The sequence below is a fragment of the Macrosteles quadrilineatus genome, unplaced genomic scaffold, assembly GCF_028750875.1.
Source record: "Macrosteles quadrilineatus isolate MER2022 unplaced genomic scaffold, UCM_ALF_1.0 Scaffold_9__3_contigs__length_116548681, whole genome shotgun sequence".
NCBI classification, from domain to species: domain Eukaryota; kingdom Metazoa; phylum Arthropoda; class Insecta; order Hemiptera; family Cicadellidae; genus Macrosteles; species Macrosteles quadrilineatus.
Genome location: NW_026542602.1, coordinates 49,162,640 through 49,189,618, shown reverse-complemented (window position 1 = coordinate 49,189,618; position 26,979 = coordinate 49,162,640). Strand labels below are relative to the sequence as shown.

The 26,979-nt window shown below is 38.0% G+C and overlaps 1 protein-coding gene across 1 annotated transcript; it reads right to left on the bottom strand.

Moving 5' to 3' along the window:
- Positions 1–312: 312 nt before the first annotated feature.
- Positions 313–25,041, bottom strand: LOC129003426 (uncharacterized). Its single transcript, XM_054431718.1, has 4 exons — positions 24,980–25,041; positions 22,232–22,234; positions 5,220–5,410; positions 313–4,226 (listed from the first exon to the last, which is right to left on the bottom strand). The coding sequence occupies exons 1-4, from the start codon at positions 25,039–25,041 to the stop codon at positions 313–315; spliced, it is 4,170 nt and encodes a 1,389-aa protein (XP_054287693.1).
- Positions 25,042–26,979: the final 1,938 nt, after the last annotated feature.

Below are 26,979 nucleotides of genomic sequence, written 5' to 3'. Positions count from 1 at the left end.
AGGAATGGGGGGAATTGCCAGACGTCACGTGACAGGGCAAGGGTCAGAACAAAATATGAATGAAGTCTGGATTCACCTAGGTTGCGTAGATGCTTGAATACGGAACATGCCGCCCGCCTTGAACCATACATGGTTCAACAGATTCATAAATTGATTCATTGACTCATAAATGGGCACAAGTAATACAATGTAGATATATATAGGCCTACACAATAGATAATGATGACACACCTAATTATAAGATATGATATATATGACAATTATAAATATAAATAAACATGAAATAGGACATTAAATAGAAATATTTTGTGATTAGGGGAGCGGGTACACCTTGGTAGCAGGGCGACAGAAGATTCCTCTCGAAGTCTTGATGGAGACAACTCGAACGATGCCATCTGCTCCAGGTGATGTCTTCACAATGCGACCAAGAGGCCAGAGAAGTGGTGGTGTTTTTGGGTCATGGATAATGACTAAATCGCCTACTTCAAGATTCTTGTTTGGCTTTATCCACTTTTTCCTTTGTTGAAGCTGGTGCAAATACTCTTGGTGCCACCTTCTCCAGAAGCGTTGATGTAGAGCCTGAACTGTTTGCCAATGCTTTAGTCGATTGTCAGGAATATCGGATACATTTACTTCAGGTACTGCAACAAGAGATGTCCCGATGAGAAAATGACCTGGGGTGAGTGCTGTGATGTCAGATGGATCTGCTGATAGAGCTGTTAGTGGACGAGAGTTCAATACTGCTTCCACCTGCGTGACAAGAGTTATCAGCTCCATTAGTGTTAGAATTTGATCTCCAATTACTCTCTTGAGATGGTACTTTGAGCTCTTTATGGCACTCTCCCAAAGGCCTCCTTGGTGAGGCGCGGCTGGTGGTTGGAAATGAAAATTAATTGAATGATCGAGGGCGAAGTTAGTGAGAGCATCTTGAGTATTCCTTTCATCAATGAAATTCTGGAAGGTCTTATTCAGTTGCTTGGAGGCACCGACATAGTTCGTTCCACAATCAGAGTATAGGTGAGCACAAAGTCCACGACGAGAAACAAATCTTTTAAGAGCAGCAATGAATGAGTCCACTGAGAGATCAGTTACAACTTCCAAGTGCACCGCTTTTGTGGTAAAGCAAACAAATAGGCAGAGGTATGACTTGAGCTTTTGAGAATTCCTAGTGGTGTGTACTTTCACTTCAAAGTGACCGCTATAATCCATGCCAGTATGATAGAATGGTCTTACAGGCCGTAGTCGAGTTTCGGGTAAGTCTCCCATAAGTGGAGGTTGATTTGTAGGTTTCAACTTAAAACATCTTTGACATTTAAAGATTACAGATCTGATTACACTACGAGCAGATAATATCCATACTTCTTGAGTGAGGATCGATTGCAGCAACTGAGGGCCTGCGTGTAAATATTTGAGATGATAGTGCATGACCAACAGTTTTACAACATTATGAGATTTAGGTAACAGGATTGGGTATTTGGCATCTTGAGTAAGGTTTGAATGTTTCAACCTACCGCCTACTCTTACCAAACCGTTATCGTCAATGTAAGGTGATAACCGAGCCAGTCTTAAGCTGCACTGAGTGCCCTTTTTCAGAGCTGTGATGTCATCCTTGAAAGATGAAATTTGAATGAGTTTGAAGAGATTCATTTTAGCAGAAGAGATCTCTTTATAACTAAGTTGTCCAGCTAGTCGGGCGTTCCCACAAATATTATGGATGAATCGTAGAACATAAGCAGTGACATTTACAAGTTTTCTAAAGCATGAGAATTTTTCAAGTAAATCAAATCTGTAATTTTCTAACTTTTCAACGTTAACTAGGACATTCAAGGGATTTGGTTTGACTTCAAGAGTGTCTTGATCAGTGATTAAACTGAATTCGGGCTTTGGCCAAAGATCTGATGACAAGTATAACCATTCAGGTCCCTTCCACCACAATTGGTGGCTTAAGAGTTGAGATGGGGAGAGTCCTCGGGTTGCACAATCTGCTGGGTTGTCTAGGGACTTGACGTAATGCCATGATTCAGGAGAAATTAATTCTTGTAGTTCTGAGACACGGTTGGCCACATAAACTTTTAAGCGATAGGGGTGAGTGCGTATCCATGTAAGAACAATGGTAGAGTCACACCATGCATACATCGAGTCAATCTTAATGTGGGACGAAAGAAGATTTGAACAGTATTGCAGGAGCTTTCCAAGTAGGTGAGCACCGCACAGTTCGAGACGAGGCAGAGATACTCTTTTTAGTGGGGCGACTTTAGATTTGGCCATTATCAGATTAATTTTAACATCATTCGATAAGTTGATCACACGGAGGTAGACTACTGCAGCATATCCTTTCTCCGAAGCATCGCTGAAACCATGAAGTTCTGCAAGCTTATGAGTTGAGGTAAAGATGTAACGTGGGATCCTTAGGTTTTGGATCACGGGTAGTTCTTCTAAAAAGGAAATCCATTTTGTTCTTATCTCATCTTTAATTGGATCATCCCATTTTAGACCTGTGGTCCAAAGATATTGAATGAGTGTTTTAGCCCAAAATATTACAGGTGTGAGAAATCCTGGGAGATCATAGAGTTTAGCGATTGTTGAGAGAATCATTCTCTTGGTTAGCAAGTGGCCTACTTCAACATTCTTTACTTTGTATGAGAGCATGTCTGTCTCTGGGGTCCATCTTAAACCCAATACACTGTAGAAGGCCTCACTACCATCAGTCAACTCCACTGGTGATTCTTTGTGTTCGACTGGAATCTGATCCAAGAGTTGGGGTGCATTACTGATCCACTTACGGAGTTCAAAACCGCCTTTAGACAGCAATGTTTTCAGTTCATTTTGAGCTGACATAGCTTTATCAAGATCTTCAGCTCCAGCTATTATATCATCATAGAAGATAGACTTGGTCAAGATATCAGAAGCTTGTGGGTATGGTTGACCTTCGTCCAAAACTAGCTGGTGCAAGGTTTTGATTGCAATAAAAGGGGAACAATTAAGCCCATATGTAACTGTATTGAGTTTGTACGTTTGGAGTGGATCATCTGGACTAGCACGCCAGTATATCATTTGATAACTTTTGTCCTTATCAGAAACCAAGATCTGACGATACATTTGACGTATGTCACAGGTGAATACAATTTTATGACATCTAAAATACAATAAAACATCACTGATATCATTTTGAAGTTTGGGACCAGGCATGAGAATGTCGTTCAATGATATGCCATTAGTAGTTTTAGCGCTGCCGTCAAAAACAACACGTATTTTTGAATTCGGGGGATTCTCCTTGAAGACACCGTGGTGAGGCAAATAATAGTATTCAGAGGTAGGAGGTTCTTTACAAATAGTCATATGACCTGATTCAATGTAGTCATCCATAAATTCAGAATAGAGCCTTTGTAACTCGGGTTGATTAGAGAATTTCCTTTCCATCGAGCTAAGTCTCAATTGTGCTTTGGTACAAGATTCACCAAGAGGGGAATGATTTGGTTTCTTGGGCAGCTCGATTATGTAACGACCTGAGTCATCACGTCTATGGGTGTTTTCAAAATGTTGTAAACAGAGGGTATCTTCCTCAGTCTGAGCCTTGATCCGTATTGGGGGTTCTTCTAGCGTCCAGAATTTTTGAAGTGAATTATGAAGATCCAAATCATGAGTTGTCAAGAGTGAGATGGGAAATGTGTTTGATGAGTTTCCTGCTACCGAGGCTACAGGAGCGAGGCCCATCACAACAAAACCAAAAATGGTTCCAAGAGCTTGAGGTAAATTTTGTCCTAATCTATGCTGTTCGCCTGTGAGGGTTAGGGCAAATAAGTCTGCACCGATAAGTAAATCTATCTCTCCAGGCTGATCGAAACAGGGATCGGCTAGGATAAAATGTTTCAAAGATTCCTTAACCTGGTGTGAAACTGGTATCTGAGGCAGGGGTGATGTGATACTACTCAAAACCATACAAGGATGGTTTTTAGCCAAAGGATTTCCATTGATCGCAGACATGTTGACATGTACGATACCTCTAGAATTAATAACTGCACCAGAGATTCCTTTTATTTCATCATGGAGTCGAGTACGTGGGGCGTTGATGAGTTGAATAGCTTTCTCTGATATAAGGGTAAGTTGGGCAGCGGAGTCGAGCACAGCACGGAGTACAGTATGTTGACCATGTTGTGAAGAGACATGAACTAAACATGTACCAAGAAGGATTGTGGTTTTAGTTGGATTGAGTTGACTAGACAATCCTACAAAAGCGTTAACGTTTGTAGAAGCAGTAGGATTAATAGTTGTTGTATTCTTTGAAGATGAATTAGGTGTGTAGGTCTTATTTTGAGGAGACAGCTTAGTTTGATAGCTTGACTGTGACTGAAGTGAACTACGTGTGGGCTCATGCAATAGAGTATGGTGATGTTTGGAGCAAATCTGACACACTTTACTTGAGGGGCAGTTGATTGTGTTATGAAGATAACCGAGGCAGTTTGTACAAATCCTATTCTTGCGAATAAACTCAGATCTTTCACTCACACTTCTAGCTAGGAAAGCTTGACACTTGTATATGTTGTGATCTGCAGCTTGACAAAATCTACAAGAGTTGGTTGTGGCGACAAGAGCAGTTTTTGTATGGTTGGTGAAATGTGGCTTACTTTCACGCGTAAACTTATTAGGCCTAGTTATGTTTGTAGGACACTTTAGGCCAGTGGAATACTTTGAGGTAGATGGTGAACTGAGACAAATACTAGCACCTTCTAAACGTTTGAATTCCATTTCAAGAAAGGTCATTAAATCATTAACAAGAGGGATCTCATTGTTTAAGGCGCGAGAGTCTTCAAAAGATTTTCTAATATCAGCTGGGATCTTCTTTAAAAGTGTTAAGACTAACAGGGTGTTTTCAGTTGTAATGTCATGATTTAAGTTTTTCAAGGCTTGAGTATTTTCCTTATATACAGTGAGAAATGATTGTAAGCTCTTAAGCGAACCACTAGTAATAGGCGACAAATCCAGAATTTTTGTAACAAGCTGAGTGACAATACGTCTCTTGTTTTCATAGCGATCCTTGAGAAGTCGAAGGGCTACCACATAGTTTTCAGGAGTAATATTAAGACTCTTAACCAAGTCTAAGGGCTCACCACTCAGGGCACTAAGCAAATACTGAAACTTATTCACTGGGGAGACAGAATTATTCGCATTGACAGAGGCTTCAAAAATATTATAGAAACTAACCCACTCTTCATAGTTACCACTAAATTTAGGCAACTCAAATTTAGGCAGGCGCAGAGAAGCTGGAGGTGGAGTAGGTGTTACAACAGGTTCAACTGGCAAAAGAACTTTAATGTCACTTATAAGGGCTACATACAAGTCAGAAAGTTCATCATGCATTGAAAATGATTCCTCCTCATCACAATCAGAAGCAGGGTCATCAGTCACAACTCTATTAAATAAAGTTTTAAAGTCAGTAAATAGATCTCTGACCTCCTCATTATAATTGTGTAAACGCTGTATATTAGCAGGAGTCAATTCTTGACCTTCAGTTCGAGGAAGTTGGTTTGACAAATATTTATTTATTTTCTGAAACCTGTTTTTAACAAGTTTTGCTTTTCTTTGTAGGGTAGTGAATCTCATCATGAACAAACAAATTAAATAACACACAACAAGAATAGATGAGTTTTCATAAAATAGCCCAATATCTTAAATTAATAATGATCTCATAAATCTAGGCCTACTGAAGTGCATAAATCAATTTGCAATTCAACTTCAATAGTAAAGTGAAGTCAATTATCAATTTGTTATTATCACCAATAATCTCTGTTGACAATAATATTTACAATAAGTTAATGAATAAAGAGAGTATAGCAATAACAATAATTACCAGTTTTCTCCAGTTCAGGACCCTTATCAATTAGTATTTGATTAAATAAATAATGTCTTCATTTTTCAACAACATAAACAAACTTGCAGGTTATGTTGATATGTTTCAATTCAATATCGGGTTATATTTAAACAAACAGCTGATGTAGATGAACAGAGTTTTGATGAGTTGAGTTTTCAGTTTAATAGCAGACAGGTGATTGGTTCGTCCTCAGTTCCACCGTTTCACTAATCTTGCAGGTTATTGGTTGCCATGTAGCGCAGAGCGATCTGTTGGCGAAGTTGAGAACTACCAACTACCAAGGTGTATCGCAAAGGACAGAACGTTGTTGCAAAATGGCGGACAATGGGATAGAATATTTCAGGGAAATAACTACTAACTAACTTTGCAATTTTATTTATAAACCCAAATAATAAGACTGAATTGATTGTGAGACCTTATTATTTAAAAGGATTTTATGGATGAGATGTGAATAAATATTCAATCCTACAAATTTTCTACGCTTGATTTATTTCAAGACAAACTAGGTAGGCCTAACTTGACGTGACGTGATTTAGGTGGCAGTGACAAAATTGAACATGAAAATAATTGTCTGGTATGAAACAGGAATGGACAATAAAATTGTTCGTAATAATGTTTCACAAGACAAAATATTACCAGTTAGGGATGTGACACTGATCATAAACATTCATTTGAGAAATAAATTATTGTACTGTAGCAATTATATTTTAATTGGCAAATGTAATCCGGCTCGAAGGACCAGCGAATGGGGGGTAAACTTCGATATGGTGGACTGTATAAAAAATGAGGGATGTGAGATATATTATGTTAAGATCAGCTTTAGAGACACACTGTGAGCACAAAATAATAAACTTTTAAATAGGAAGAAATGTGATTTGGTACCTTCCTTTTTACTGAAGTGATGTCTAGTAGACCGTTGACGCACTTGATGTTTGCTGGCCAGCTTTCGCGTACGCGACCGGTAGTTGCACCAAGAACAGTTTGAATACAGTTTTTAACTATTCAGTTCACTTTTTTGTTAGGTGTGTCACAAATAAATACATAAGATAAACATACGATAATATAAGTTCAATTTATATGCCACAAATAGAGTAGGGGAATATTATAATACAAAACTAGGGAAAATGGCGAGAACATGATGCCGGGTTGAAGAGTACATGAGGAATGGGGGGAATTGCCAGACGTCACGTGACAGGGCAAGGGTCAGAACAAAATATGAATGAAGTCTGGATTCACCTAGGTTGCGTAGATGCTTGAATACGGAACAAGAGGGTTTAACCTAAACTAATCTAACCTAACCTAACATAAAAAAACCAAAACTAATCTAACCTAACAGCCTAACCTAAACTAATCCAACCTAACCTAACATAACATAACCTAACCTAACCTAACCTAACCTAAACTAACCTAACCTAACCTAACATAACCTAACCTAAACTAATCCAACCTAACCTAATGGTTTTATTTTACCAATTTAGGTGTGGTATAATCCGAAAGTACCTAATTCTTTTTCCAAAAAACTTTCCCTCGTTCATTTACAGTTCTACTAACAAGCGCGTGCAAGACAATACACGAGACCGAGATCTAATTAATAGCTCGACCAACTAACGCGTTCCAAAGACGTCCGAATGCGGAGAAAAAGTGAATCAAAGACGACAAAACCGATGACGTACAGTCGCACGAGCACCGGACGATCCGACACGTCTGGCGAAACGGTTTCTTACAAACCGAGCCACAAAGAGAGAAGCTGAGGACGTAATTACGGCGGGAAAAAGCTGGCAAAAAGGCGCGCAATTAACCCGACTTGCCGCTTAATGGTGTCGATATATCGGGACGGTGACAATAATAATTAACTAAAAACATGGCGGACTCTTTGGCCTTCCTTGTACGGTGCGTGCATGGTGATACAACACTGTGGGGAGGAATGACTCACACGATGGTTGATTATAATTAATTATAAAAAGTGAAGATGTTAAAATTATTGTTGAAAAAAATAAATGTTATGGCATCCTATTGTACACACCCTAAACGTATGCAAGTAATCAACATCACAAAACCATATCAGTACCTGTATCGAGTATGTTTAAACTCCATTTTCATCTATTCACATAATTCACCTAACACTAGGAAATGAAAATACTCCTGCTACAGCAATTCTGCTGATTTCTATGTGTTTCCACTGAAATATTTAATTTAACATTTTAGTTTTATTCCCATATATGAATTTGAACGAATGGTGTTTTTGGCCTATGGGAACACCAAAATAAAAATTAAAGCGGTCCCGGGTCTAGGTCTTCCCACGTGACCCACAATCATAGCTTATTTCCTATAGCGAAATCCGCTAAAACAAAATATAGTTACTTCTCAACACGTTGTAATTTACCTTCTCACTTTCTCCATCAGAACCACTTCTACCCAACAAAACAAAACACGATTAATGTATAAATGGCGCAGCACTCGGAGGGAAATATGGGCTAATGAAGAACATAACAAATGTTAAATCATTCAAGAATGATTAAACCATGGCTCGAGGCAGAGCGTCGTGTCGAATTTATTACTACCATTTTTCAGAAGACGTCTAACGCGCTCAGAGGCTCGAGCACTTAGGCGGAGTGTTCAATGTGTCCATGTAAAATCCATGTTTCCACCCAACCTAAGACGAAAGGTCCATTCCCTTAATTGATGCTGGATAAAACAGAGCTAGATTAATCCGTGAAGTGGGGTGGTAGGGGGGGGGGGAGAGAGAGAGTGAGAGAGTATGTTGTCGGACCTTGTTTGTGGGGAGTTTCACCGCTAGATATGTTAAGGAGACACTAGTGTGGATCTTTTCTATTATAAAACAACAATTCTTCATTTCCTTTCGCTTTTTTAGTTTTTAAAATATTATTTTTGGATGTCAAGTCTATTTTCGATATTCAGAATCTCTTAGGGGTTGGAAATTTAATGTAACGTACATGACTATAAACTTAATTATTTCCAGTTTTATAGTTTTTTAGTATCATAGGTAAACCATCAGATTGATATACAGTTTTATAACACATATATACAGCAAAAATGTGTGAAAAATCTTTTATTAACTGAAAATATACAAACTAAATGGAATATAATCATAATTTGAGCATGATCATGCAAAAAGACATAAGTTATACAGTTAGTTTTTGTATTAATTTACCCATTATTTTCTTAGATTTTTTTTAAATTATTGACTGAAGGGCAGAGTTTTTCTTTATTTTCCAAGTGATTTTTTCATTAATTGTAAGTTGTATTAGCAGTTTGTCAAAAACATAATTTACATCATAGAAAACCACCCCATGGTCAATAAGTCAAGCACTAACGACAATTTTCTATAAGGAAGCTATAATGTATACAATCCTTCACATATATTTATTTGTATCAATTCCAACCTAGACATTCGCAACCCGCATAATTCCACTCAGTTCAATTCACAGCAGAAACCTCAGCAAGAAAAACTCGACTCAGAAGAAAGAAAAACGTCAGTCTCGAATAATTACCCTAAGACCGCAATTAATTTCAGTGACAGATTCTTAATTTGATTCTCAATATAGCCCGCGGATATGAATAATTACGTTTTTCCATCTTGTAATAATGACAAGTAATTACGTCTGCCCCGGCAGCGCCGACTTTAAAAATCTTATCTCAGTCATAATTATCGCCGACTGATGAGATCTGGCGATTTTTAATTGCTCGGTCGAGTTTTTCCGGGGAAAACGCTTGAGATTGTTAAATCCCACTAGACAATCCCGTCGCTCGCCCCGGTCTTTTCCCGCTAAGATAATATTTACCGAGCCACCGTCGGGAGACTTTTTAATTGAAGAAAATTAATTCCCCGCCACGTCTCCAAGTCAAACATCAAGGCAAAGAAATCCGTTTAATGAACTGCGGCTGAAGGGAAGTGTAATTAAAACGCTTCTAATGAGGTCTAAATAAAAATGTGTAATGGGATGGACAAGTTAAATGGTTCAGATTTGTTTAGAATTTCCGATAATGATGTGGTTTGAAAGCGTGCGACGTAAAGAATTCTTAAGGTTGAGTTTGAACTGTTCCCAATAGAAGTCAAGGTCCTACGAATGTGATCGTAGAAAACTAATTTACTCTTAAGAGGATTTTCTAAGTTTTCTTACAAATTGCTACCAAACGTACGTCTAATCAATTGTCAACACACATTTATGTTTCGAATTATTTTGCCTTAATCAAAATTCCTACAGAGACAGTAAGTAAACAAACAGATTATCAATCATTTGTAATCAATCATTGCGATGTGGACACCATCTGGGTACGTATTTAACCCCAATAATAATTGTAAAGGATGAGTGTAGAATTGTGTGAGAGGATCTGTGTAGCTTTGTTACTGACTAAGATCAGCTGTTTCATCAGTCACTATCATTTAAAGCCCAATGATCAGGAACAGCTGGGTCCATTTTTGAACTATCAAAAAGCTAACTTTTTTAGGATCGAACCGGTGACTTTTGGACTGTGAGGTGAGCACTATTACCACTCGGCTACCCAGCCAGTTTACCTATTTCTCTATACAATACCTATTTTGCATCTATTTTTGTTCATCAGGGTCATGACTATCAAAATAGCATACGACGCACCTCTTTGCTCTTACCCTCCTAAACCACTAAGATAACAATGATAACGCTCATGATGACCTTTGCTTTTCATTAGCCAGGACCCTGGTGATCAGCTCCAGGCATTACTGCAGGTCCGGGTATTATCTTGCCACTAAGAGGGTTCGCATGTCGTCTGCTCCTACGTCAGAAATTAGCGGACAAGGCGACGGAGAACAAATTGACTCGCGATTCGCCGAAATACCGGTCCCAGCTGATTAACAGGGAAAATTAATCAAAAATAGTCTCCGCTTGAACGTCGTCCAAGTCGCCGCTGGAGATTAACAGGTCTATTTATACAATTTTTATTCCCCAGTAAAACGATGACTGTTTCAGCTTAGCTCATTAGTGCGGTAATTAAAACACTGCTTTTAGCCGGACCGAAATAAACAACTCGACTGCGAGGAGCCGTGGCAGAACAGATACTTATATGTTACTTGAAGATCTAGAATTGTTTTGCATACTATGTTAGAGTGCACGAACATTAGAACATGAACGGTATGGGTCATAAACACAAACAAATGACGTCACAGGCCCGAATGTCTATACCAGCGTCTATAGCCGTAACAGCTGGTCTGTACGTATTTTGACAGTTTGCTGCCGGGCCAGTGATGTAATTTATTTATGTTTATATTCCATACAGTTTCTGTTCTAAAATTGGTGTGAGAATGTGTGCATTTTCCTATCAAGATCGTCTTTGCAAAAGGACGGAGAAAAATATTTTTCCAGTGACCAACCTCTATAAGATTCTATAATTTGCTTAACCATGATCAATGAAAGTTTTCAAGGATAAACTTGTTGTAAGCCATACAAATTAATGCACTCTGTTTATGCTTGAAAACCACATTTATCGAATCTCGGCCCCTTTGCAGGAAAATCAACCCACAGGTAAATAACCACCCCAAGTTTTCAACCCTAAGATCGGTGATTATGTTTTTCTCGTCAGCGAGATCCAAGGAGAAACCCGTAATTGCTCCGTGGCAAACAATCAAACAAGGGAGAAACTGATATTTTAATTCCGAGAGTGTAATCAGGAGTTTTAAGATGCAGATTTCGCCGAGGTGGACTGGGGACAATTTCTTGTCCCTTTTGTTCGACGTTATCGGACGACTAACTAGGGAATCCGAGTATCGAAAAAACACCCGAAGCGAGGGTGCGGCAGCGGGGTGGAAATGAATAAAACAAGGGGATTTACCCCGCACGAGGGATGAAAAAACTGATCTGAGAGAACGCATGAGCAAGTCGATCGATACGGTAATGAATGACTGGCTGAGATCGGTGATCCGGTGTTGATACTGGAATTGATACTGGTTCTGGTTCTGGTAGTGATACTGGTACTGGTAGAGATACTGGTACTGGTAGAGTACTGGTAAGTGATACTGGTACTGGACACTGGTATAGGTATAAGTACTGATTCTCGAATACGAATATACTGGTACTGGTAGTGATACTAAATATGATACTGGTACGAGATTTATATTTGTATTGGTACTGGTATCGGCAGTGATTTTGTTAGTGATACTAAATCGGATACTGGTATGAATATTAATATTTGTACTGGTATTTGTATGGCCAGTGATAGTGATACTGATACTGGATCGATACTTGGCAGTGGTAGTGATACACTAAATCTTATGCTGGTATCAATATTAATATTTGTACTTGGATTGGTATGGGCAGTGATAGTGATACTGATACTGGAATCGATACTTGGCACTGGTAGTGATACACTAAATCTTATACTGGTACGAGTATTTATATTTGTATTGGTACTGGTATCGGCAGTGATAGTGATGCTGATACTGGAATCGATACTTGGGTAGTGATGATAAACTTTAATCTTATACTGGTACAGGTATGATGTATAGATTCTTTTACTGGCACTGGTAATGCTGATACGGGTACAAACAGGTATTGATACTTGTACTGAATGGTATAGTCAGTAATGCTGATGATGTTACTAGTATCAAAACGGATACTGGTAGTTACACAAAATCTGTTACTATTGTAGTAGCTGCAAGTATTTATATTGGTATTGGTAGTAATACTTTTTTACTTGAACTGTCACTGAACCGGACCTAGTGATTACAAAAGCGGTTTAGAATCTAACGTTTGATGAAAAAAACTATTATTTAAAACCCAAAAACCAAATATCTTATCAAAAATCGTTCCACAAATTTTCCTAAAACCAACAACCCACATTGTAACCCGTGATGGTTCACAGAACGACCGGATTAACTGTCGCCCAATAATTACATTACGTAATTTACATGCCCGTGTAAAACAGGCTCGGGATTCTAACACTGGAGCCTATTAACAAACCGGTTGAAGATGACAAAAACTGGTATCACACGCCGGCGTTTTGACGTGCGTCAGAAATCGTCTCGCAGCTTAAAATATTGGGCTTTGTACAACTGTGGGTCGATTTAATTAAATGTTTTTACCTACTAAATTTATTACGAGGATTTAGAATTTTACTGTGTCTGAGACATGGATTAGTTTTTTGGGCAAAAAATGTATTCGAACATAATATTGTGTTTTTAAAGTTAATATTTGCGACGGATAACTGAATATTTTGGACTATTCCTATGGGAATTGTTTAAACAATACTAAGTTTCGGGAGATAAGGAAACTTATTTTGTTTTCAAGGCTAGAGGGGTAAGGTAAATTGTAATCACTTGAGAACTGGAGGAGTTTTCTTACTTACCGAAAAGTGGTGTGGTTAAAACACTTGGCGTAGAAAAGTCCACAAACTAAAATTTTAAAGACATATGTGTAATTTTTTTGTCTAAGAGACTAGAATGGAATGTACTACTGTATACCAAATGCACATTATATGTTAAATTTTATGTGTAAATAAATTATTTCACTATAGGTTTCACTCTACAAATTAAGTTCAAGGATTAAATCAGTCTTTAAGCACTCCAATTTTTTGACACACCTTGTAGACCCATATCATTTAAGGATAATCTATGAAGCAATGGATGAAAAACTAATTCAATGCGGCTTTTTATTCAATCGTATACTTATTTCATTTAAATGTTTAAGTTAATTTAATTTTTAATTCGAAACTCTAATGCTTTGTAAACAAATTTGAATACTTAAGTCAATAATTTTACATAGATTGACTACAGATTTTGAGGGGTTCACACAAATTTCGAAAGTCTGTTCAACAATATCTCTCGGTGGAGACAAAGAGATTTCAACACCATCAAAGAATTTACAAAGGTATAAAAGCGTCCCAGAACAGTGCTAATTAGTAGATGGACGTTGTAAAACGGGCAGGAGTGGTTCTGTGGTTCCAGAGTGGTTCTATGGTTCTAGAGTTGTGGGATGTGGGACAGAGGTGCGGTGTGATACAAAAAATTAGCTTTGAATTTACATTTTATAATTTACCTCGTCTAATCCACTTTAGGAAAATCTAAATCAAATGGTCTTTACTCCTAGATTTCTTGATTTATATTTTACTCGTACATTGGTTTCCTCGGGAACTAATAGTGCTTTTCTAAGTTGATTTTTTATGTTTTCTAAATAATTAGACCTGGTTTCGCTTAATTTTATTACTAAACGGGAAAGTAAGTTTCCAAGATTTTGACGACCTCAACAATATTTTTTACTTCACTAGAGCCAGCTATATACGGGATTCAGCTATAGTCTGTATGTTGGAACGTGTCTCCTGACCGTCTACCTAGGACTAACTTGAGCTTGAAACCTTTAGACAGTTCCCAAGTAACTAGAGGGTCAGTCGGACAAGTTATATCATACATACTATAGTGGCTCCTAGTCTTTATACACGTGGATGGGTGACAATATCTAGTTTAGGTTTATAAAAATATATATGTACAACAAATATTGTACTTTATACTTTTTTACTATGTATTTTCAAGAATGTCATTAGAAAGTAATATCCCTTCTATAAACCAGTACACGGTTTATCTATCCATACCTAAGAACATAACTAAACAATCGCACCAACGATTTATCCAACAGTTAACTTTACAAAATTTACCGAAAAAACAATTAATTTTTAAATACTCAACAAATTTGTCACCCTAATGCAATTAAAAGTTGGCCGGTATTAAGAGGCCAATTTGTATGAAGTAAGCCTAAGTTGGCCAGGTGGGTTGAAGACTTAACACCGCCTTACCTCATTAAACTTCCCATCGACGAAGTAACAAATGAAAGGAAATTACCCCGTTTGTCAAGGGGTGGCAATTAACAGCTATCCGACGCTCAGAAGGGGAATTCAGAGGATAAAAAAAATTAGCGACCTATAATCAACGTTATTACTCGTTAAAAACTCCTTGATCACCCGACTTCACCTGAGGCGAGTCGTTTGAAAGATTGCTTCTCGTTCGTATTTAAACAAATATTAGAATCTGATTGCTATAATCTTGTGGTCGGATGCAAATAGTAAATTGAGGAAGTTCTAATATGATGGAGACAAAGCGGGAACTATCTTTAGTGGTCAAATTATAATTATAAGTTTAGTAACTTCCTAGTAGTTTCTCATTGATGCGTAGTCGCTTCACAATTTTCTTTTTTTGATCCTCTAGCTTCCAGCTTGGATTCTTTGCACATTACTTGAGGCTATAGAGGAGGTCACGGAATTATGAATTATATAAAATTCTTTGGTGATAGGCAAGATTTGAACCCGGTGCCCTAGGAACCGAAATCCCACGCTCTACCATTGAAAATCATTTTAAGGTGTTTTTATGTTTTGTATTGCCCGATGAGTTGATATCTCATATTTATTTTTAGTAAATTTACTTCTTTTACAATAAAAAAACTCAAAACGGTTCTTCAATGGGCTATTAATTAATGATGCTGACAAAACGTCTACGTCAAACACAAGAAACCATGGTTTAGGCCGTAAAAAAAAAAAAAAAATGGAAAATGCCAATGTTAAACACACCCAAGAAACTATTACGATCAAATAAAGTTTTGTGAATAAATACTACTTTTCCACGTTTTTCTCACAATAAAGTACACACGGGAAAGAAAACATTAGTAGATTCTATCGCACTTAAATTGTTCGGATACGAAACATATACAAAACAAACATCTCAAAATGAGAAATCAATTAGAAATATCTAAAGTAACAAGACTGTCAGAGTTTTTTTTTGTGCGGATTGGAAATGGTTTCCAATAATCTTTGCGATTAGTAGAAACGTAAAATTTCCCTGCTACTGGAATCTCTAAATTTCCAAAAGGAAATCAAGATTGAAACAAAGAGTCCGATGATCGGCCTCGATTAGTCCCAAGATCGGACGATTTGTTTTCTGTCCGGTCCGAGTCGTCCGGTTTAATTTGTATAAATTAGCGTGTAGTTGTTTACAATCCGACCATGGGCAACAAAGCTTCTACCCAACTATAGCAAGTTCTGTTTGTCTTGGCTAATCAATAAAAAGCACCGTAGCGACATGTAACTGTAAAAACACAAAGTTATCGTCAACACCCGTTTTCCTTCCTGTTAGACAGTGAGCGTGTAGGGGTGGAAAAGAGTGAGAGAGAGGGGGAGAGATCTTATGTCTCTCGTTGTTTGTTTAAAGTACAATAAATTTTTCTCAGCACAGTTGCCAGTTGGTAGTACAAGTTGCTAACTATTGTTTAAACTAGTTAATGTAATATAATGTGTAAGGTGCAAAGGATTTTTAGTAGTGCCTACCATGACATACATTGTATTAGTGTTAGTTATTTTAAATGAGGTTGTTTAAAAAGGTCTTTGTTTCGTAGGATTGGTTCTCAGGCTTAAATTATTATTAGACACCAGTACTTAAAGAGCTGTTTAATGTATTCACCATTACCATAAGCAAATATGAATTTAATCGTCTACCAAGCGGAGAAAAAACGCCTAAATCATTAAAAATACAAGTGTTCTTAAACTCTACCTGTTATCATTATCCCACAAAAAGTTAATAAAACAGTAAAGTGCAGTTTGACATTGTAAAACAAAATATTGCAAATATTGGCATCTAAAAAACCTTATCCTTGAAATTCTTCACCATGTTTAACAACAATCACAACCAAAACCCCGCTACGAAGCATTGATGGAAATAAGATAAAATAAAAGATTCACCAGCTGTGGGGGGTGGAGGGGGGGGATCTTGCAACCCTTTCGGCAATAATGATTGCAGTTCATTAGAGCACCGTCTACCTGTCCCGGGAAAAATGAAAATTGTTAAGATGGCAACGTCTTCGCCCTCCCTTTTTTACTCCCCTGGCAATCTCAATAGCGATCAATATTACGCACACACGCGCACACACAGACACCCCCGTGTTTTTAAAACATAATGCGCTGGAAGGGTCCCGTCTCGAGATGGAAAACTCTTTTCGTGTTATATAAAGTCTTTCTCATTTTTCCGAGGCGTGCGAACCCCTCCCCCCTCCCCAAGCGAGTGTTTCCCTGTTTGCAAGTCAATCAAGTCGATCTACGGGCGAATGTTTTTCTGTCGGGAAAAGCTTTCAAGATTTCCCCGCGACTGTAACGTGTCACTCGGAGCTGTTCTGCCGAATATTCTGCTTATTGATCTAGGTCCTGAGTGGTTCATCCTGCTTCCGAATGCATCTTGTAACATCCTGTATAATACGGGTTGGTTTTGTCAAACCGTTATGTGGTGATTTAAGAAAAAGAATTGTTTTGAATCGGAGAATTTCTGTAGAGAAAGTGTAACAGTTTATCTCAGTAAGTAACAAAGCTACACAGATCTCACAACATTCTACACTCTTCGTTCACTTATATTTTGGTTAAACGCGCCAAGGTGGCGTCCCCATCTCAATGATTGATTATAATCGAAATAATTGGTAAATGTTTTTTTTTAAGATCAGATGAGAATACGTAGGCCAAAGCAATATATCATGCAAATTACAGAATAATATACCTGTGTAGGATCTTCCAGATGTGTCTTCAAAATAGTGGAACCTTGATAACCAGACCCTCGATAACAAGTCACCCCGTACAAGTGTCATTTTCTAATCTAAATTTTATTTTAGCCATAATCACATGTTAATGCAAACCTCGATAAGAAGTCGACCTTGATAAGTCTAACCAATCCCCATGAGAGTCTTGTTATCGAGGTTCTAAAAGTGGTTATGGTTAATCATGTTAATGCAAACCTCGATAAGAAGTCGACCTTGATAAAACTTATTTCCCCATGAGAGTCTTGATATCCAGGTTCTAATAGTGGTTATGGTTAATCATGTTAATGCAAACTTTGATAAGAAGTCGACCTTGATAAAACTTATTTTCCCATGAGTCTTGTTATCGAGGTTCTAAAAGTGATTCAATACACACATGGTTACTGTTTCATCTTGCAATAAATATCCACAACGAAATAAACAGACTGTACTCAGAGACTCGAAACGACTGGAAAATGCTCGGAAAAACAAACAGGACAATATCGATTAATGAAAACGTCTGCACAAAGTGGCCAGGCGCTTGTACCGAGCAAAATGACCGTTTTGGACTCCCGCCAAAGATCGCAATCTACATAAAACCGCATTGGAAATAAGAACGGAGTGGGACTGGAACGTGTCGCCAATTTATAGTTCTTGCGTTTGTCTCGACTCCACTAATTTGTTCGACATTTTTCTTTCTGCTTCAACTTCAACTCGTGTGTAGTGAGTAGGTGACTTGTGGAAATATATTTTCAACTAGTTCATGTTGGTTGCTTTTCGGAAAGTGTTTTATGAAAATATTTATCACTAAAGCTTCGAAGAAACATAAAGTATGTTTAATTTCAATTGATATTGTGACTCATTTGTAAGATTATACTTCATTGTTATAATTACTTTATACACACACCAACGCTACCTACATTAGTAGTATCGTACTAAATAGGAATGCAAGATTGTGTAGAATCATAGACAAAGAGAATTAAACATAGACCGTCTTCTATGCTGTGGTTACCATAGGTTCTGGCGCACACCGCTGGGAGCGCCATGATGTTACGGCCTATGCCACAGATAATATAACCCCTACTAGTAGAGGTTATATTATCTATGCCTACGCGCTTAACTACACGGCGCTCCCAGCGTTGTGCGCCAGAACCTATGGTAACCATGGTAACCACTGCACGACTGACAGTCTTTAATCCTTTTTGTCTATGGTAGAATGAAGCAAGATGATCTATGGAAAATCAGCTGTTTCTAGTCATGACCATTTTGGTCGAGGACAACTGGGAACATTTTCGAACCAAAAAGCATCAGATAGCATTTATCATAGCTTCAAATGGGAGTAATATACAACAGTTTAACTTCAGAACCCCTTTAGCAAATTACCTTGGTAACAGGTGTCATTTTCAAATACCATTGATTTGGTATCGCCTCCTATCACATATCATTGCAAACCATGCTAAAAAATGATTTTCCACATGAGTGACTTGCTCGAGGTTCTACTGTATCTGCATAATTTGGCACAGGCTTTCAAATATTGTACGATCATTACAAGTTTTACAAGCTTACGATTCCAAGGAATCTTTTTCCCTAATCCCTAACAATATCGAGCGGCCTGTTCACAGTGGTGCTCGGGTGCGTGGACACATGTTCACATGAGGCCCGTGTCGTCACGCGACGCTAATTATGTAGTGTTCTCTCTCTCTCTCTCTCTCTCTCTCTCTCTCTCCCTCACACACATTTCCCCCTCCCCACTCTCTTCTTATGTCCCCTGAGTTAATGTTGTTAATGCATTACCTGCAGTGTACAGGGACACTGAGACAGTTGCAGATGTGCCTTAAAGAAATACCTGAGACATTTTCTGTGCGATACTGTTGGTTGCAATGTTTATTATGGTTAGTTTAGTTCATTATACATTAAATAAGAGGATCTTTAAGTTATGAATTGTTTATGGGAATGTGGGCTACCTCCTTTATTAAGGATCACAGTTCTTAGTGTGAAGTTTCTGTTCTTATGATGAAATGGGTGGTTACCTCGAAAGTATTTGTAAAATAACAATAGTACGGGGTTAATCAATTAAAAATAGCCATTGGAATGATATTATGTAGAATTATTTCAAAATTAAATATTCAAAATTTTTAAATAAAAAAGTTAAACTTTACAGGAGGAAGAAAGTGTGCAGAAACACGGAAGCAGTAACGAATTAAACCAGCCAACTAAGTATACAAAATGTTTAAGTGTAGTGTACTGGGTATCACAAATGTTTTCTAAAATCTGTTACAGTCAAACCCTTCGGTGAAAATGAAAATTTTACATACTGAAGATTACTCATAGAATCTCAATAGGGATCCGAAACAATACCGAAACAACAAACCAAATGAATTACTAGATACTTCAGGTGTTCCCATAATCTGTTACTTGGCAAACCTTACTGATCTATAACCTAATTCAAGCTAAACCCCACAGTTTAACCCGAGACTCTCCAAGGTATTTGCACCGCCATATGTGGGCGGTGGAGAATAAGAAGGAAAATGAGCCAGAGAACAGGTAAAGTAAAATTTATGGTAGGATATTAATACGTGTTTTATGGCTGTGTCGGGTGCTATACTGGACACAGTCGCACGCCACACTTTTATTCACTTGGACTTGATTTCACACCGCTCTCCGTCACTGTTCCTTCTCCGTAACTAGTTTCACTATATAGTTCCACAATGTTCACTCGTCCGGAAAACTAGTTACCACTCTCGGTCAAAAGAACATGTTAAATTGTGGTTGAAACTTTCAGTTGTAGACATATTGGTGAAACTACGACTGTGGATGAAGATCCTTCCATAAGTGTTACAGTTGTGGTTGTGGCCAGGTTTAAAGTGAAAATTAAAGCAATTAAATTGAGTTTCGACGGAGTTTTAAGATGTAAATTACTAGCTTCTGTCACATATTCTGTCGCTGAAACAAACCTATTGTCTGCTAAAGCAACTTTAATGTCACAAAAACTATCAGTAACAAAAACGAATGGTGAAAATATAATTTTAGAAAGCTATAATTTAACTATTGACATGAATAGGATATGGGATTTGTGGATTACTACGTCAGTGTCCAAAAGTCAATGATTGGAATTAAAGAATGGTGTTCCAATATGAAATACTGTATAACGTGAAAGGGCACAGTAGGGCTTCGATGTCAGTTTTGTAAACAATTTTTCATAAACCAAAATTTGTACATCTTATAATGCAGAGGATTCAAAACTTTCAACCTTAATTTTTTTGCAATCAGTTACCAAATTATCGATGATTAGGATTAGAACCGTTAACATTAAAACCTAAGGGCACAGTTTCCCGCTGAGTGATTTACCGTCCACACTGTCGCCACACTTTTTCAACCACCTTCCATTCCAGAAAATGTTAAAACTTGCAAGTGAGGTGGGGCTTGTGAGTGATATCGGCGCAAAAACACCGGGAATCTAATAAAGATAAAAACACCGCGATTTGGCCGTGGAATGCTGATCGGCTGATGTGTGTGTAATATAAAGTGTTAAGCACCTTGTGACCTTCGGACAACTCGATAACTCAGCTGGTATGAAGTTGTCTGGAACTGTGAAGTGTCCGCGTCCGTCAAAACATGTGGACCTGTTTTGTGTGATATGTTCAGGGGCGAATTGTGAGTGATTTTTCGATTTGTATGGAATTTCGTCTATTTTAATGTACAAAATAACGTTGAGAGTTGGTTTTTATTCTTTGGATTGTGCTTTTGTGACCGGAAAGACCGATATACAAACATCGATAGGGTGAACTATTCTTTAAAATAAACGATAACATACTGAATATGTCGTACCTTATTGTATGAAAATTCTATAGACAATTTACTAGAAGTATCATATTTTCCTAAATTTGATTTGTGGATACTTTGAAAATATTACTGAAATTTGGAATAAATTTGTCTTGTAGCTTACCCTTAAGTACAAATAGTAAATGGACTTGGAATTTTGCAGATACACTTCTCATCCTATATGATTATTGTTTCATAAGTGTGTACGATTCCCGGTAAACCAGGGAATGAACGATTTTGTTACACCTTTCCCACTTATTTGAGGATAGATTTTCAACTGTTTAACGTTTAGTTCAAATGTTAGGGATATACCAAGTATAGTGTGTGTGAAGGAACCTGTCTCTTGACCGGGTCCAAGAGGTATGAACTCCATACATCATGGACAGATTTTCAACCAAAGTAATTTAACGTTTAGTTCAAATGTCAGGGGGAATACCAACTACAAGTATAGTAATAGTATGTATGAAGGAACCTGTCTCTTGACCAGGTCTATGTATGAAGTCCATACATCATGGACCAGTTATATCTGGGGATTGAACCATTGGTCTGGGAAAGTCACAGGATGGAGTGTCAAGAGACAGCTTCCATCATACAGACTATAGTTGTACTGAACTCTGACAAAAACACCCTTTGAATTAGTCCTTGCCTAACCTATAAAGAGATTATCCCGTTATAACGATATATCTATGGCACATCTACAGCTGTCATCGGCACTGTAGTCATGCAGCGTTTGTTCACAACATAATGTTGGCAGCATTGTCACGCAAACGAGCATGTTACCACGATCTTGATACATTTACATCATCATGTAGAGTGACAAAACAGACAGGAACTGTTTGTTAGGCGTACCACAATTAGATGGACACATTGCCATTTTGATTTGTACTTATGTCACCTTTATGTACATAAACTAAAAGTTATTAATCACAGTTTGAATAATGTGATGAAATTTGAAAATTTATTATAAAATTAGACTCACATGTCAACTCTGATTGCGAATGGTTCAACTCACCTCCTGAAAAAGAAACACACAGTTAAAAATTTATGTTTTGATATTTTACTTTTAACTTCTAACTAAGAGCTACTAAACTGTTACTATGTTAACGGTGCTTTTCTAGACACTAACTAGGTTGGATTAGGTTAGATTACGATTTTTAATACCTTTCACTTAATCTAGTTTTCCTTTTTCCATAATGTTTTTCGTTTATCAAGTTTCATCCAGAAAAGGAGTTGATAATATCCAAATTATGAAGAAGCATTTTCTTAGAAACACACGATAAACACTTATATGGAGGGCACACCTACTTATTTTTCAAGAAAAACATTTAGTACATTGCACTAACAAATTACAGCATCCTATACCTTTCCACTATGCAAAAACTCCATCTTCACCCAGAGCAGCTAACTCCAGCCAACTTCGTCGTCTCGAGGTGTCAAAAGTGGAGTAAAATTTACACTCAACGTCCGGGTTAACAGAGCTTGAAACTACCAAACCTAACCTCAAACGTCAAATGTTGGACAATAACAAAGATCCAGTCGTGCCAACAGCTCTTTCAGCGAGTCGTAAATTACCCCATAATTCCCTCGGCTAAATATACCCGGTCATATAACTGGAGCACGGTGATTTGTGTCTCAATACTGTTTTAATAGGATGGAATTAGAATGCGCGATTTTTCTATGAATTGGCGCCGCGTCAAGGGAATTTAATGAGTGTGATGAACCGAGTCCGATACAGCGGCCAAAAATATTCCCTGATTTATGCATCTCGGATGGATTTGGGGCGACGCTAATTGGGCGCTGTTAAGTCTTCTCGGGTGTCACGCGTAAACTTAGAAAGACTGCAAATTTATTTGTCAGTTAATTTTGCACTGAAACAAAAAAATTGATCTTTCGATAGTGATTTCAATCCGTAGTAAAAATTGACATCAATAGAGTGTGGGTGGTCTGAAGTCAGGGTGCGAATTTTCTTACCTAAAAGATCGTGTTCAAATCCCGCCGATAGTGAATTTTAAATTTCAAAATTTTAACCCTTCTGTGCATCTTATTCTTTTTTCAACAATAAAATGATAGTTGCAGGCTCGTCAATATCAAGTTTATCATTCTCATCAGACTCAGAAGCCACTTCAGGACGAAACAGACTCAAACCGAATCCATTGTGTTACGGAATTCAAATATTTGTTCGTCCCCCGCCACACCTACGGCTTTCCAAACTGGTCCCATCCTCCCGAGTTATGTTTCCTGGACGGAATCAAGGACCTTGGACCGGTGCGTTACCGGACGTAAATCTCGACCAATCATAAACGTCTTCAATCAGTGAGTGGTTCAGTTCCACCGTTCCACCGGTCCACTCCAGAGGAAATGTCGAAGTGGACTGGGTCGCGACCCGTGGATATGGCTGTTGAATCCTTTTAACTTGTCAGTTTAAACAGCTGTAATTCACGAGTAAGAGACGATTGAGGTTTAAAAGTTCAAAGTAGGGTTTTGGATATTTTAAACATTATTCACAATGGTTTTTAAATGAGTAACAATTCCGGTTGGTCCTAGGCTAGACACTAGGCACGTGCCTCGGACTGTTCTTCACATTAGGTACTCCAGGCTAGACCTAGAGGTTGTAGCATTAACACTTAGATAAAATCCATTGGTGATTTGACGGGATTTGAACCCGGGACCTCAGGGACCGAAGTCCCGCGCTGTACCACTGTTTAGTTCGCTCCCCCCCAAAACTGGTAACAATTAGAGGCACATTTTGTATCGTGGTTGCAAAATGTGCTTCGAAGTACTTTTACGAATCAACGCTTACTTTTATCAAATAACTAGAGAGCAAAATTTGCAATTTAATTGAAATTCATTCACTGCGTATTTGTGGATCCCAACGATCACATAAGACCAATCGTTGGTGGACCCACTAACAATTTTACAAATTCATCTGAAGTTAAAAAGAACGGATTTCAGTTTTCACAAACATTTTGTCCTATAAATGTTAGGCTTTTCCACAAAGGCCGGTTAGTTGTCGACTGCCCAGGGCTACATGCTCTGCTAAAACGCTTGTTTCGGGCTTGTAAAGCGTGAAAACATCGAGGGGCAGATCAGCGCCCGAGGGGCACCCCACTCCCCCTCACAATTGGGGCTGAATCACTTCCTACCCACCCTCGCACCTGTGTTGGGGTGCTCTGTGTATCTACATCGGTCAACTAAGTGTAGCTGAGTGGTTGTGCTCGCCTGTTAGCCAGAGGGTCGACGGTTCGATCCTGAACGATTAGGTTCTCAATGGTTTAAAGATATGTGTCATTGATTTGGGGAAAGTGGACAAGGCAAAAAAAACCTAAACATAGTATCAAAGCTTTTTAGAGTGGTTGTAGTGGCTTAGTTGTCAAAAGGTTGCTGGTTCAATCCTGCGAGAAGATCTCTAAGCAAATTTCCCTAAGGGAATGAGCTATTTTGGATTTTTGATGGTTTGAAACTGGATGCAGCTGTTTTTGATTGAGGACATACATTATAATCAAAGAAACAGCTGATTTTAGTCCGTAACAATGCTATATATTAATTTAAATACATTATAAACCTAATTGAATTCATATCCAGCTTAAAATACGCACCTTGAAGTTTTGGAGTGCGTTGCTCTCTCAAAAAGCGACAATAACGAAACCACTTATGCATAAATATGCAAATAATTCATTGCGATAAATTTCCAATGTTCTAGACGATCACTTTCCTAGATGGTAAAATATCTATCAGCTACAAACAAACCCAAACACCTTACCCAGACCCTCCTACATCACCTCCCCACAACTGGTCCGTGCTATATGACGCGATACCCGCCATAATTAATACGTTACACTTCGCATGCCCAGCTGCCATCCATCGGCAAACCCACATGCATCAATTCAACACATTCCAGCAGAGTTATTTATACGAGAGACGCACGGGTTTTAATCGTTAATGTAATTTATTTCGTAATTCGTATGGATTAAATTGCGTTATTTATGGTCGGCAATAATGCTAATGTGATTTATGCTTTTCGCGTGGGTTTCTTTATTTATTTTGGCTTCCCGTGACACCGAGCTCTTTCCAAGATGTATTCGAGTTGTGAATTATCGGCTGTGAAATTGTATTGGAATGATTGGTGGGATGTATTGGGGTATAATTTGGTTGGTTGGATAGTTTGAGGAAAAGTGTTTGTTCGAGGATCTTTGGGGTTTGAAGTATTCGATTTTATTGTTACTGGTATAAGCACATGGCGTGTAAGGTTTGACCGTTTGAAGTGTAGATGCATAGCGACGACTTTCCGTTTGATTTCTTTGCAACAATCATTATCACATTTCAGGTGGTTCCAAGGGAGGGGGATTAAAACGCCCTCTGATGGACTCTGAAAAAATAGTTCAAACATTCATTTCGTCCTAAAAACGCAACTGAGGTTTTAAACACAGTTCTAAACCTTGAAAATTACATTAGAAAGTCACCAAACAGTTCAAAAATACCAAATCTTTCGTGGTAGGACTCCCGTACCCACCTCAAAAAGGTCCTAGAAACTCCAATGTATTACAATAACAGTCCTTGAAATGTTCAAAGATCCTACGTTACTTTAAAACCTATGACAGTTCCAATATACAACAGAAAAACCTCTCCACACCTTCAATACAAATGTAATCCATCTAATTTCCTCACCAATGACCAATGGTCTTGTCAAACACATTGTTTCAACATTGTCTTAACGTTGTCTCAACATTGTCTTAACGTTGTCTAAACATTGTCTCAACATTGTCTCAGCATTGTCTTAACATTGTCTACCATCGATGTATCTCAACATTGTCAACATTGTGTGTTGGAGAACTAAATATTTAACACCTTACACAATTTTTGGCCCACCTCAGTGCTAGATAAGGGCTGAAGGTCGTGTTATCAGACAGGTAGAGGGTGATAAGAGATAAGCCCACCCTTGTTATCTTCTGTTTGTTCTCGTATCGCGTCTCGTCTAAGGGCGCGAGAAACTCCAATTTATAACCAATCATTATTCTGAACCGGAGAAACAAGCAACCCTTGAGGAGAAATTGGAGGTGTCGCTTAGTTGAAATAAGATACAGTTTGGAGTTGTGTTTCGTTCAGAAAGTTACTTACAAAGAAAACGAATAATGGTTCTCATGCATGTTTTTGAGTAAGTAAGCTTATACTTTGTTATAGAGGTTGTAGATGTAAAGTAGTTGAGAAATAGTGATGATTTTGTTTGCGTAAGCATACATTTATGAAATGAGCCCTCTGGTTTTCATTGATGGAGAATAATTCACGAATAAAGTATTTTATCCTACGTGAGAGGGATAAATATCCCCTCAATACCGGCAATACGTTTATAAATTAACATTTCTTATAGCCAAAGGCCGATTAGAACATGTAAATAAAGGGTCACAAGAAAACGGGGGAAGTTTGCTTACTTCCCGAAACGTGGCGCAGTTTTAAACACTTGTAGGTAAAGGAAATTCAATTTACCATAGTTACAAAGATGATTTGGTCCTTTACAATCATGTAGAGCGAAACCACTGCCAGGGAATGGGCTTGAACGAAACCTTTTATACTTAAAAAGAAAACCATTTTTTTTTTTTTTTCCTAATGACACTACTACACTAACAATTTTACCCTATGAAAAATTACACACTGCATAACCCATTCCACTTGATCCCAGACAAAAATTACTTTCCAAACAATCTTCGCGCCAAACAATAAAAACCTCCCTCGACACATTAAGAAAAGTCATTAACGGCCGAACAA

Coding starts and splice junctions, on each gene's coding strand:
- LOC129003426 (XM_054431718.1), bottom strand. CDS start 25,041: ATGGCGGGTATCGCGTCATATAGCACGGACCAGTTGTGGGGAGGTGAT. Junction 4,227..5,219: donor TGAGTTGCCTAAATTTAGTG/GTAACTATGAAG, acceptor ACGCTTTTGTAG/GATTGTCTAGTCAACTCAAT.